Genomic DNA, 13,768 nt, shown 5'->3' with positions numbered 1-13,768 from the left:
TGAGGAGCTGTCTGGTGGCGTGACAGGCAGACCCGCCAGCAGATGGGTATTGAAGAAACTGGGACCAGGGTAGGCTCCTGGACCCCATAGGAGGGCACCCATAGTCACTCCAAGGCTCCACAACCTGGCGATTCTCTTTGGCTTCCTTTCCTCCCTGAAGCCCCATGGTCTTGCCAAAACCTTCCCCATTTGCTCTAAAATTGCTTTTCTCCCTCAGTCTAACACCTGAGGTTCAGCTTCCCCTGCATCTCTGGGTTTTTCTATCCATTAAGGGCTCTCAATATCCATGGGCATGTGGTCTCTGAGGGGCTATACCATGGTTACAGCAGCCTGGAATCCCCTTTGGGAGGGGTCCTCTTGGGCCCAGAAATTGGCCAAGGGCAGCTTCCTGTTGTATATGGGCCACCCCCACCACCACGTGTCAGTGCAGGAGTCTGGGAGCCTCCCACTGAGCTCAGAATGTGGAGATAGTGGCCTATATAAGCAACAGCTGGACCCCCTTTGGGCTTCCCATCCATTCTCTTCCATCAGACAGGAAACCAGAGGCCTAATCAAGCCCTCTGAGAGAAGTGCCAAAAGTAGGAGTGCCCAGGACCCTGGGCCCAATCTAATCTTGGACCTCTGGGTGCTCCTTAGCAATGCAGCTTCCTGAGCCCATCACAAACTACAGGGTTGCTTCTCCCCAGGTGGGAGGAGAGTACTAGGGTGTGGGAGGCTCTTAGGACCTGGTTGGGTGTCAGAACCTCCCACCCTTCTCCACATCTGCTGAGGCTGTTAACCCCCAAGAAGGAGGCCCTGTGCCAGGCATGGTGATATATGTCCATAATTACAGCAACTTGGGAGGCTGAAGCAGGAAGATCACAGGTTCAAGGCCAGCCTCAACAACTTGGTGAGACCTTATCTCAAAATTAAAAAAAAATAGGAACCAGGTGTGGTGGCGCACGCTTATAATCTCAGCATTTGGGAGGCTGAAACTGGAGTATCACAGTTCGCAGACAGCCTCAGCTACTTAGTGAGGCCCTCTGCAACTTAGTGAGACCATGTTTCAAAATAAAGAATTAAAAAATAGGGCAGGGGATGTAGCTCGGAGGTAGAATGCCACTGGGTTCCATCCTCAGACCCACAAAAAAAATAAATAAATAAAAAATAAAAAGGACTGGGAATGTAGCTCAGTGGTGAAGTGCCCCTAGGTGGAAGGGAGGGAGAAGGAGAAAGTATGTATGTATGTATTATGTATGATATGTATGTGAGTATGTATGTATGTATGTATGATACTGGGGATTGAACCCAGCGGCATTCTACCTCTGAACTACACCTTAGCCCTACTTTTTTTTTTTTTTTTTTGCTGTACTAGGGATGGAACCCTGGAGCATTGTACCTCTGAGTTATATCCCCAGCCCTATTTTTTAGTCTTTTTTTTTTAAACAGGGTCTCACTGTGTTTCGAAGGGCATTGCTGAGTAGCTGAGGCTGTCTGTTAACCACTATCCTCCAGTCTCAGCCTCCCGAATGCTGGGATTACAAGCGTGTGCCACCATGCCCGGCTTTAAGTGAGTTTTTAAATGGGACCTTGTGTATAGACACAAGAACTTGTGACTTCTGAGGAATTTATGTGAAATCCTAAGGACACCAGTCTCTTGCCTGGCCAGTCTTTCTGAGGTGTTTGCTCTTTAAAAGGAAGAACACTGTAACAAGGCTTCCACGTGGTATGGGAATAGAAACAGGATCAGAGTATCATGTGGAGGCCCCACCTCCCAACAGAGCCTGTCACCCTTGGGAAGCAGCCTCCTGAGGCCCTTGGTTCCTACCCCAGGACAACATTGGAGAGGTGGTGATCAAAGCCATCCAGCCATATATTGACAATGAGGAGTTCCAGCCAGCTGCCATTGCCAAGGTGTCTAAGGCCTGCACCTCCATCTGCCAGTGGGTGCGTGCCATGCACAAGTACCACTTTGTGGCCAAGGCTGTGGAGCCCAAACGGGTGAGGACCAAGCAAAGTTGGTGGGCGGTGGCTCCCCTCCTTCCCCCCGGGTACTGGGCAACAAGCTGGCCCTGCACCTTCTGCCTGCAGCAAGCCCTGCGGGAGGCCCAGGATGACCTGGAGGTGACACAGAAGATCCTGGAGGAGGCAAAGCAGCGCCTACGTGAGGTGGAGGATGGCATCGCCACCATGCAGGCCAAGTACCGAGAATGCATCGCCAAGAAGGAGGAGCTGGAACTGAAGTGCGAGCAGTGTGAGCAGCGGCTGGGCCGTGCTGACAAGGTGTGTGTCCCTTTCCCATGAGGCTACAGCGTGCCCACACCAGAGGGGCCAGAGAAGCCTGGGGCAGGGGGTTGAGGATGGCTGCTGCACTCCCTCCTGAGCAATCTCAGGGGCTACAGCAGATGGACCTAGCCCCAGCACCCAGTCCAGCCTCCCAGAGCCCACCCTGTGGGGCTGCCTTACAGCTCATCAATGGACTGTCAGATGAGAAGGTGCGCTGGAAGGAGACCGTGGAGAACCTGGAGTACATGCTTGACAACATCTCCGGGGACGTGCTGGTGGCTGCTGGCTTTGTGGCCTACCTGGGCCCCTTTACAGTAAGGAACCTCCAGCTCTGCCTCTGAGCAGCCTTGCCTCCCAAGGAGGCCCCCCCCCAGGGGCTCGTTCAGCAGGAAGTCATCACTGGGCAAGCCCTCTGAGCTAGGTGCTGGAAGGCACTGGAACCCAATGCACAAAACAGCCAGAAAAGCCATCCTAGAGACACTGGCTGACTAGTGGGATCATATGAGAGCTCACACATACATGTCCATCTTGTGTTCCATTTAATCCTCACAGCTCCCATACTAGTGGGCGTTGTTGGCATTACCCATCTTACAAGTGAGAGGCTGAGGTTTGTGCAGTCCTCCCAAGCTACCCAAAGTGGGACTAGAACCCAGGTGTCTTGCTCCATGTCTGAGCTCTGACCTCTGGGTGCAACCTCTGAACTATGTTGTAGTACGGGGTGACGAGGGCACTATAGGTGTCTAGTACAGAGGCCCTGAGTCTGGTATTTCCTCAGGGCCAGTACCGCACAGCGCTCTACGACCAGTGGGTCAAGCAGCTCACGATCCAGAATGTCCCACACACCTCCGAGCCCACCCTCATCGGGACGTTGGGGAACCCTGTGAAGATCCGCTCTTGGCAGGTGCCTGCCCCAGGGGGCAAGAGTGACGAGGCTGGGCTGCAGTATGATACAGGCAGAGTCAGGAGACTCCTGCCTCCCTCCCACTCTCCTTTTCTGGAGCCTGGCTCAGAAACCTCCCCAGAATCCTACCAGGCCCTACAAGAGGGTGTTGGGTAGGAGAAAAGGAGAAAGCTAGGCTGAGTGTGGCACAGATGCTGTCCAAATGGACTTTGTGTGTGTGTATGTATGGTACTGGGGGTTGAGCCCAGGGGCATTCTATCTCTAAGTCCCCTCCCCAGCCCTAATTTTATATTTTATTTTGAAACAGGGTCTCATTAAGTTGCAGAGGGCATAAGTTGTTGGGGCTGGCCATGAGCCTGCAATCCTTCTGTCTCAGCCTCCCAAGCATTGGGATTACAAGTGTACCCTCCACACCTGGCTCAAGGGGAACTTTTAAGAGGGATAGGGTGAGGGAAGAGAGCAATGTCCAGGGTTAGGGTTAACAAAGGTTTACTAAAAGAAGTCCTGTGTGAGCTAGACCCTGAAAAGCAGAGTGAGTTGGCAAAGGGAGAGAACAAAGAGGCCGGAGGCAGAGGCTGAGCAGGAGCAGTGGCCAGGAGGGCCAGGGAGTGTGGACTCCATGAGGTAGTATCAGTGGGCATGAGGAGAGAAAGGCCCGATGCAAGAGGGCACCAGGGGCCAGCCCAGCAGCAGGAGAGGGGCAGGGTCCTAGGGACTGAGGCCTTGACCACATGCTCCACACATGCAAGGGAATGCAATAAGAAGTTCACAGCTAAAGCATGAGGCTGGGTGTAGATGATGCCCCAGGTGGTCCCGCTCACACAACAGCCCTGACTCAGCCCGAGACGTGGCCTCCCACAGATCGCAGGCCTCCCCAATGACACTTTGTCAGTGGAAAATGGGGTCATCAACCAGTTCTCCCAGCGCTGGACCCACTTCATTGACCCTCAGAGCCAGGCCAACAAATGGATCAAGAACATGGTAAGCCCGCCAGCTGAGGCTACCATCTCACCCTGGCTGGGCTCGGAACGTGCAAGGGGAGCAGCTGAGCTTCCGACTAGCTCTCAGTCCCCAAGGTGGCCATCAGCCTCTTCCCCCACAGGAGAAAGACAGCGGGCTGGACGTGTTCAAGCTGAGTGATCGTGACTTCTTGCGCAGCATGGAGAATGCCATCCGATTTGGCAAGCCGTGCCTTCTGGAGAATGTGGGCGAGGAACTGGACCCAGCCCTGGAGCCTGTGCTGCTCAAGCAGGTGGGCCTGTGGGGTCCGGGGACCTGTGGGCTTCAGGCCTGGACAGGGCACTGTCCATGCCTCGCTAGGGAAGCTCAAGCCCCAGCACCTGCCCACCCCACCCACCACAGACGTACAAGCAGCAGGGAAACACGGTGATGAAGCTGGGGGACACGGTGATCCCCTACCATGAGGACTTCAGGATGTACATCACCACCAAGCTGCCCAACCCACACTACACACCGGAGATCTCCACCAAACTCACCCTCATCAACTTCACCCTGTCGCCCAGGTAAGCCCCCCAATCATCAGCTCTGCCTCCTTCCTGGCTGCTCGATGACTACCCCCAGCTTGGGACTTGAAGGGTCATTTCCCACTCAGTGGTCCCACCAGCTTCCTTCCAAGCACTCTGGGATTCCGAGGCTTTCTGGCCCTCTTACCTGTCACAGTTTCCACCTAAGAGCCCTCACTTGACAGGTCTCCTCCCTCAGGCCTCCATTTCAGTTACCTCTTTGAACCTCTCTATAACCCTTGAAGCCTGTCCCTACTGATCACCCACAATCCCTTCCTGCTGAGGAATAATTGTTCAGAGACCCCAGCATCCAACTGCCCAGCACCCGCTGGGATTCCAGGCTGCCACCTGAGGTCTCCCTGAGAACCACTTGCTTTGAAGGCGGTCTCTGCACCAGCCCTGCAACCTCAGACAGAGGCTTGGCCTCCCAAGCTGACATTGGTAAGGATGGTGGGCTCCTGCAGCCCCAGCAACACAGGTAGATAGGTGAGCAGACTCAAAGCTGGCCTCCTAGGGCTTACAAGTGTTACAAACATGGTGTCCCCTACCCTAACAGTGGCCTAGAGGACCAGCTACTGGGCCAGGTAGTAGCAGAGGAGCGACCCGACCTGGAAGAGGCCAAGAACCAGCTGATTATCAGTAATGCCAAGATGCGTCAAGAGCTGAAGGACATTGAAGATCAAATCCTGTACCGGCTCAGCTCCTCCGAGGGCAACCCTGTGGATGACATGGAGCTCATCAAAGTGTTGGAAGCTTCCAAGATGAAAGCTGCTGAGATCCAGGTGGGCAACTGCCTGCCCCCACACCTGCCTCTTTATGCTTGCCCAGGCCTGGCCCCTAGCTCCTCCACCTCTGTCTTCTACTCTGCCAACCTATTTGGGTTTGACACCCTCCCACTGCATCCCCAGGCCAAGGTCAGGATTGCAGAGCAGACAGAGAAAGACATCGACCTCACCCGCATGGAATACATACCTGTGGCAGTCCGCACCCAGATCCTCTTCTTCTGTGTGTCCGACCTGGCCAATGTGGACCCCATGTACCAGTACTCCCTCGAGTGGTTCCTCAACATCTTTCTCTCAGGCATTGCCAACTCAGAGAGAGCAGGTAACCCTGCCACACAGGTATGATGGGCCCACCTGGACACAGACAGGGCACATGTAGACATGTTTCCACTATGGGACACCACAGGTAAATTCACACCCATGTGCACTGGCACATCAGACTCACAGTACCTAAGAACACACTCACTGCTCCCTACCCTTCTCCAGTTCCCTTTATGGGGAACATGAGCTGCCTACAGAGGTGCCCAGACTGCCCCACTGGCTGCTGGGAGACTGGCTAGAATGGGCTGGACCCAGGGACCTGCCCTCCTCTCCTCTGTCTGTGCTCTGTCATCACCACTCTGCCCTGCAGAAAACCTAAAGAAGCGCATCACCAACATCAACCGCTACCTGACCTACAGCCTCTATAGCAATGTTTGCCGCAGCCTTTTTGAGAAGCACAAGCTAATGTTCGCCTTCCTGCTATGTGTCCGCATCATGATGAACGAGGGCAAGATCAACCAGGTGCAGAAGCAGGGAGATGTCTGGGCGGAGTAACCACACAAGGGGTGGCCCTGTTGCAGGCCTGAGAGAAAGTGGTAGATGGAAAGGGAAAGCCAGACATGAGGGCATGGCAAGAGCAAGGTACAGAGGCCTAAGAAAACACAGTTCCTTGTTTAAATACAACTAAAGAGCCAGGTGTGGTGGTGCACACTTGTAATCCCAGCATTTGGGAGGCTTAGACAAGAGGATCGTGGTTCAAAGACAGCCTCAGCTACTACTTAGTGAGGCCCTTTGAAACTCACTGAGACCCTGTTTCAAAATAAAGAATAAAAAATAGACCTAGGGGTGTAACTCAGAGGTAGGATGTCCCTGGGTTCCATCCCCAGTACCGCAAAAAAAAAAAAAAAAAAAAAAAAAACTAAAGGCCTGACCAGTGCTATGAACACAGGCCTTTTCAGAGCCTTGAATGTGCTGGTGAGCACAGAAACCATCCCCAGGGACAGATTGCCCTGAGTCTCCCACACTTTAGCCAAATTCTCCCATGGAGCACACAACCAGAAAAGGACAGAATACAGACAATAACCCAGACTTCTTTGACCAACACCCCACAAGTGACTTCTCTGGGTAAGGTACCCGGAGGCAGGGAGGAGCTGGTCATAGAACCTGACACCAACCTGTCCTGTCCTCTGCCAGAGTGAGTGGCGCTACCTCCTGTCCGGGGGCTCCATCCAGATGATGATTGAAAATCCAGCACCAGACTGGCTGTCAGATCGGGCCTGGCGAGACATCTTGGCACTCTCAACCCTGTCAACATTTTCCTCCTTCTCTTACGACTTCACAAAATACCTCTCAGAATTCCGGGACATCTTTGATAGCCTTGAGCCCCACCGGTAAGTTGGGGCTCCCAAAATATGGCAAGTTGGTCACATCAAGGAGGTAAGACCCCAAGGACAGGCCTGACCAGAGCCTTCTCTAAGGGAACACCCAAGGTTGCCATGTAGCTGTACCCCTCCCCCATCCTGTATTCCTGGGATACCCACTCTCCTCTGCTTTCCAGCTGGCAGAATCCTTGAGCCAAGACTTCCCACAGGCTGGCTCTCAGGGAGATGTGGGCATTGTTGCAGGGAACCCTTGCCTGGCATCTGGAACAAGTACCTGGACCAGTTCCAGAAGCTTCTGGTGCTCCGCTGCCTGCGCGGGGACAAAGTTACCAATGCCATGCAGGACTTCGTAGCCAGCAACCTGGAGCCTCGCTTCATTGAGCCCCAGGCAAGTGCTGGTACCCAGGCAGGGCTGGAACCTTGGGCCTCAGCCTTGGCCAGGCCAGGATTCCCATATACCCCTTAAAGAACCTGGGAGGTCCCATACCCCACCAGGAAGCCCCTCTGGGACCTCTTTGGGAACCCCATCACCTCCCTCTCTTGCCCTGGTCCCTGTTTCTCTCATCAGCTTCAGGGGGTTCCAGAATCTCTCCTTGCCCTTGCAGACAGCCAACCTGTCAGCAGTGTTCAAAGACTCCAACTCTACCACGCCGCTCATATTTGTCCTGTCACCTGGCACAGACCCTGCTGCTGACCTATATAAGTTTGCTGAAGAGATGAAGTTCTCTAAAAAGCTCTCTGCCATCTCCCTGGGCCAGGGGCAGGTAAAGTCTAGGCAGGGAGGAAGGGAGTGGACTGGAGAGGGTAATGGGCCAGCCACCCCCCTACCACTCACTGTTCCTGTCCCCCCAGGGCCCTCGGGCAGAAGCTATGATGCGCAGCTCTATAGAGAGGGGCAAGTGGGTCTTCTTCCAGAACTGCCACCTGGCACCAAGCTGGATGCCAGCCTTGGAGCGCCTCATCGAGCACATTAACCCTGACAAGGTGTGCCACGCTGCCTGTCACAGACCTGCTCAGGCCTCTGCTGGAGTGACTAAGACATCCATCAAGGACCAATGAGGCTTAAATAAAATAATTCTGCAAAGCATTCAGCCCATTCTGGGCACACAAAGTGCCAAACAACTGACAGATGCTCTATGAATTGATTAATCTTATTGCCCCCGCCAAGTTACTGAGTTTTGGGGGCCTGGTCATCTATACAGGGCCACCCAGCATAGACAGGTGACCCTAGGACTTGCCAAAGCCCCTATTCTTTTTTTTGTGTGTGTGGGTGGGGGGAACTGGGGATGGAACCCAGGGGCATTGTACCTCTGAGTTACACCCCCAGCCCTATTGTTTTAGTCCTTTTATTTTTGAAACAGGGTCTCACTGAGTTGCAAAGTGCTTCCCTAAGTAGCTAAGGCTGTCTGCAAACCTTGATCCTCCAGTCTCCACCTCCAGAATGCTCGGATTACAAGTGTGCGCCACCACACCCGGTTCAAAGCCCCCCGCCTTTTTTTTTTTTTTGGTGGTGGTACTGGGGTACCTGGAAACCCTTCTACTTCTGGGCTACACTCCCACACCTATTTTTATACTTTATTTGGAAACAGGGTCTCTTAAGCCAGCGCGGCTGGCTTTGAACCTGCGTGATCCTCCTGTCTCTGCCTCTTGGGGATTATAAGCCTGCGTCACCACGCCTGACATCAAAACCCCTATTCTTAACCAGTTGCCCATGTACTCTTTCCTGGCCTGCTCCAGAGATAGTCAGGCGGAGGGTGCATGCAGAAACCCTGAGTAGGAAAAAGCCTTGTGTTGGGTCTTAATGCTCATGAGGAACCTTGGCTGCCAGGTACACCGGGACTTCCGCCTTTGGCTCACCAGCTTGCCCAGCAACAAGTTCCCAGTGTCCATCCTGCAGAATGGCTCCAAGATGACCATTGAGCCACCCCGTGGCGTCAAGGCCAACCTGCTAAAGTCCTACAACAGCCTCAGTGATGACTTCCTCAACTCCTGTCACAAGGTAAGGCATACTTGGTGCATGCCCGCCTCCCTGCCCCCATCCTGCCCTTTGCACCCTGCCCTTGAACTCCTGCAGGTGATGGAGTTCAAGTCCTTGCTGCTGTCTCTATGCCTGTTCCACGGGAATGCATTGGAGCGTCGTAAATTTGGGCCCCTGGGCTTCAACATCCCCTATGAGTTCACAGACGGAGACTTGCGCATCTGTATCAGCCAGCTCAAGATGTTCCTAGATGAATATGAAGACATCCCATACAAGGTGGGCCAGAGACCAGCTAGGGGGTGGGGCACAGTAGGGGTTGGACACTTACAGGAGCCCGCACCTACCTACTCCATAGGTCCTCAAGTACACAGCAGGGGAGATAAACTACGGGGGCCGTGTCACTGACGACTGGGACCGCCGCTGTATCATGAACATCCTTGAGGACTTCTACAGGCCCGCAGTGCTTTCCCCTGATTACACCTACAGCGAGTCAGGCATCTACCACCAGATCCAGCCCACCTATGACCTCAATGTGAGGCCACCTCCAGGAACTAAACAGGAAGGGGCTCACCAGGCTGGGTTTCTGGGGTGCTGGGAACGCAATGGTGCTAGGTGAGAAGAGGCACAGCCCGGGCTTCTTTAAATCTGTGAAGCCATCTCAGGGTAAGGGAAGCAGAGTCAGTTCCTGCCTATCAAAGAGCAGGCTCTGCAGGGAGAGATGGACTCCGCCTCAGCCACTCCTTGAGTGTAATTACCCAGTACCAGTTGGGGCAGCTTTGTCAAGACAGGAGCTGCCTCACACTATGCAGTTGGGGAAGAATCCCCAAGTACATGCCACTTCCACTGAGACTCAGAGAAGTCATGGGCCAAGACTGGGTTGAGTGGACTCCAGTACAGAGGGCCAGCGGAAAGAGGGAGCAGGCTGGGTTGAGCAGCTGTGTGAAGGACCAGAGAGCTGGATGGCAGTGAGAAGGTAGGAAGGAAAGAAAGGGGCCACACCACACAGTGCAATCAGACCGTGCAGATCCAAGAGTGACGGGAAGATGCATAAAGGTTATTACCAGGGAGTAGGGGGATGACAAGTAGGATGTGCTTAATACAAGTGTGACACTGAAGGTTGGGGTAGAGCAAGGCAGTGCCTCCAGTTTGGTCCCTCCTACCTCCTAGGGCTACCTCTCCTACATCAAGAGCCTCCCACTCAATGATATGCCTGAGATCTTTGGCCTGCACGACAATGCCAACATCACCTTCGCCCAGAATGAGACTTTTGCCCTGCTTGGGGCCATCATCCAGCTACAGCCCAAATCATCCTCTGTGGGCGGCCAGGGCAGGGAAGAGGTGGGTGGTTGGGGGGAAGGAGCCAAGGCTGGGCTCCACCATCCTGCATGCTCCCCTGTGGGAAAGACTCTGCATATAGAGTCATTCAGGGGGGACAAGGGGACCAACCCTGTCCCCCATTGACTCTCTGCCCCTGCAGATAGTAGAGAATATGGCCCAGAACATTCTGCTCCAGGTGCCCGAGCCTACCAATTTGCAGTGGGTGATGGCCAAGTACCCTGTTCTGTATGAGGAATCAATGAACACAGTGCTGGTACAAGAAGTCATTAGGTAATTCCTCCTGCCACACCCCAGCCCTAAGTCAGTGGCCATCATGCTGTAGAGAAATGACAACAGGGGTTACTAGGGGCCAGGTGCTGTACCAACTGTTGTACCATCTAACTCCGCCAGTAGTTATCCACCTTCAACCCCTTTTTTGTGGTACTAGAGATTTAACCCAAGGGCATTCTACTTCCAAGCTATACCCTGTCCTAATTTTAGTTCTTTAATTTGAAACAGGGTCTCACTAAATTGCAGAGAGCCTTACTAAGTAGCTGAGGCTGGCCACAAGCCAGTTATCCTCCTGTCTCAGCCGCCCAAGTACTGGGATTACAAGTGTGTGCCACCACATCCAGCTATCATTCTCATTTATAGATGAGTAAACTGGAGCTCAAAAAAGGTTAAGTGACTGTCCCAGGTCACACATTTGCTAAGGGCCAGAGCTGGGAATTTCACCCAAGCCATCTGACCCGGCTCTCTACTTTATCTCTATGTCTATGTTCTGCCACTGCTTTTCTATGGCCCCAAACTGGGGAGCACAGATGTCCATGTGACTCTAGCCTACTGCCTGCTTCCTTCCATTGGCCCTATAGGTACAACCGGTTGCTGCAGGTGATCACACAGACACTTCGAGACATGCTCAAAGCACTCAAAGGGCTGGTGGTGATGTCCTCACAGCTGGAGCTGATGGCTGATAGCCTGTACAACAACACCGTGCCTGAGCTCTGGAATGCCAAGGCCTACCCATCGCTCAAGCCACTGGCCTCATGGGTCATGGACCTGATACAGCGCCTGAACTTCCTGCAGACCTGGATTCAAGATGGCATCCCAGCTGTTTTCTGGATCAGTGGCTTCTTCTTCCCTCAGGCTTTCCTGACAGGCACTCTGCAGAACTTTGCCCGCAAGTTCGTCATCTCCATCGACACTATCTCCTTTGATTTCAAGGTCTGGGCATAGCCAGGGCCACGTGAAATAACAGGCTGGGGTACAGCTCAGGCAGGAGAGGCAATGAGGCCATAGCTGCCTGGCAGTTGGGGCAACCCTGAGCAGGGGGGTGGGAAGACTCAGGCCAAGAGAGGCCAGGAGCCCTGGGAACATCCACAGGGACAGGACAGAGACCACAGGCCACTAGCTACAACAGTAGGTAAGTGGCAGGCAGTGGAAGCAGCTCAGGAGTTTGAGCCTCCAGACCAAAATCCTAACATGGATTTTGGGTGTTAGTTATTAGTATGTCTGTGTACCTACACAGGTGATGTCCCAGTCACCATCAGAGCTCAAGGAAAGGCCTCAAGTGGGGTGCTATATCCATGGACTGTTCCTGGAAGGTGCCCGCTGGGACCCAATAGACTTCCAGCTGGCTGAGTCTCGGCCCAAGGAGCTCTACACAGAGATGGCTGTTATCTGGCTTCTACCAACACCCAACCGCAAAGCCCAGGAACAGGACTTCTACCTGTGCCCTATCTACAAGACACTGACCCGTGCTGGTATGGGGCCCAGGGAAGGGAGCCCATGCTACAGGTGGGGGCCCAGGACTGAGCCAGCCCAAGCCAGTTAGATTGACCAGGGTAGCTGAACAGAAAAGGCTGGCAGGTTTGGGCCAATGCAGAGCCAGACCCACAGCAGGCAAGTTAATGCCCAGGGGCTGAGCTTACCACCTGCTTGCCTCCCTCAGCAGAGCCACCTTGGGTACTGGGAGCCTACATGGCCCAGCCTGCTGGGATAGGGATGAGTCTGGGCTGGGTCTATCAAGGAAATGAGCAGCAACATCAAATGTCCTATCCTGCCTTCAGTTCCCAGTGCAGCAACTTGGGGCAGGCCTAAGCGTTGGCCAGACCCACTCACCAAGCAGGCTTCCTCCTGAACCAGGGCTCTATCCCTGTCCCCAACTCAACCCATCAAATTCACTGCCCCTGTCCCTGTCCCATCCCTGCCCTAGCCTAATCCTCTTCTTGCCTGCTCCAGGAACACTATCAACCACCGGCCACTCCACTAACTATGTCATTGCTGTGGAGATCCCCACCGACCACCCTCAGCGACACTGGATAAAACGTGGTGTGGCTCTCATCTGTGCCCTGGACTACTAGATTCAGATGAATAGGCCAGAGCAATTAAAGTCAATTTTTCCAGTCAGTCCAGGTGTAGCTTGACTGCTTGCTTGAGGCTCCCCCTGTAAGAGTGTGTGTGTGTGTGGGGGGGGGGGGGGGTTTGAGGGGCCATAGTAGCCTCAGAAGGTAACATGGTCAAGAGAGGACAGGAACAGAGGTAGTTTTGCCCTCTGCCCTATTGTATCTGTCTAAATCCAACAAAGGAAGAGGCCTGCACCTTCTCTAGCCCCAGTATCCCTCCAGGGGGAACACACCAGGATGGAGGCTGCCTTGCCCCTCAACCCAGAGCTTCACCATCTCTCCAGAATGCAAAGCCACCAATTCTGGTGAAGCCATGCCCTTTCCTCTCAGTGTACCTTGTCTATAGGCCACCTGAAGCCTCTATCAAGGATTTGTGACCAGGAAAACCAGATGGCCCAGGAACAAATACATCCCATCTCTGGTCACAGGGCCCTTAGGCTCAAAAGTCTAGGGCTCTCACTCCTATCACCCCCCAGCCTACAGGTAAGCAACCATGGAAGGATCATTTCTTAGCAGTTTTATTCATTCACTGATCCAGTATTTACAGGAACCAGAGGGGCCAGGCTATGCTCAAACACACTGCCAGCCCCCCCGCCCCAGTCATTATGTACAGATAAGGGGCCTGCTGGGGTCACCTTCAAAGCTATGTGGTAGAAGCCACAGGGCTCCGTTTGGGACCTGCGCTCCAGAGGCAGTGCTGAGCCCATTGCCGCTTGGCATCAAGCCCTCTGGGAACACAGGGCTCCAAACTGGCTGGTCTTGATCCTGCCATCCACCACCCCAAGTGCCTTGCAGAGGCCGAGGAGGCTGGCACAGCAGGGAGAGCTGAAGGGTCCAGCAGCCCACAAGCAGCTCAGTGTCTGCTATCCCTACCAAAGGGAGGTAGGGTAATACTGAGGGTGGGGCAGTCTCCTCTGAGCCCTGGCTCTAGCAATAGAGACCAAGAGCCCAAGG

At 53.9% G+C, this 13,768-nt stretch overlaps 1 protein-coding gene across 1 annotated transcript in view; it reads left to right on the top strand.

Moving 5' to 3' along the window:
• The window catches only part of DNAH1 (dynein axonemal heavy chain 1), a gene marked incomplete at both ends in the record, with an annotated part of 61,535 nt that extends 48,763 nt beyond the window's left edge, over positions 1-12,772 (top strand). Inside the window, 22 exons of the mRNA XM_080715270.1 lie at positions 1,813-1,980; positions 2,071-2,262; positions 2,448-2,579; positions 3,041-3,166; positions 4,028-4,147; positions 4,269-4,418; positions 4,529-4,689; positions 5,246-5,471; positions 5,598-5,793; positions 6,103-6,254; positions 6,927-7,123; positions 7,358-7,506; positions 7,724-7,878; positions 7,967-8,098; positions 8,943-9,113; positions 9,189-9,368; positions 9,448-9,624; positions 10,260-10,430; positions 10,570-10,700; positions 11,282-11,633; positions 11,938-12,172; positions 12,651-12,772. Coding sequence (XP_080571396.1) covers positions 1,813-1,980; positions 2,071-2,262; positions 2,448-2,579; positions 3,041-3,166; positions 4,028-4,147; positions 4,269-4,418; positions 4,529-4,689; positions 5,246-5,471; positions 5,598-5,793; positions 6,103-6,254; positions 6,927-7,123; positions 7,358-7,506; positions 7,724-7,878; positions 7,967-8,098; positions 8,943-9,113; positions 9,189-9,368; positions 9,448-9,624; positions 10,260-10,430; positions 10,570-10,700; positions 11,282-11,633; positions 11,938-12,172; positions 12,651-12,772 — 3,795 coding nt within the window. The remainder of the gene's footprint in view (positions 1-1,812; positions 1,981-2,070; positions 2,263-2,447; positions 2,580-3,040; positions 3,167-4,027; positions 4,148-4,268; positions 4,419-4,528; positions 4,690-5,245; positions 5,472-5,597; positions 5,794-6,102; positions 6,255-6,926; positions 7,124-7,357; positions 7,507-7,723; positions 7,879-7,966; positions 8,099-8,942; positions 9,114-9,188; positions 9,369-9,447; positions 9,625-10,259; positions 10,431-10,569; positions 10,701-11,281; positions 11,634-11,937; positions 12,173-12,650) is intronic.
• Positions 12,773-13,768: the final 996 nt, after the last annotated feature.

Source organism: Muscardinus avellanarius (genome assembly GCF_963383645.1).
Source record: "Muscardinus avellanarius genome assembly, chromosome: 18".
In the NCBI taxonomy this organism is placed as follows: domain Eukaryota; kingdom Metazoa; phylum Chordata; class Mammalia; order Rodentia; family Gliridae; genus Muscardinus; species Muscardinus avellanarius.
The sequence above is the reverse complement of the archived record's forward strand: the minus strand, read 5'-3'. Positions and strand labels throughout refer to the sequence as shown.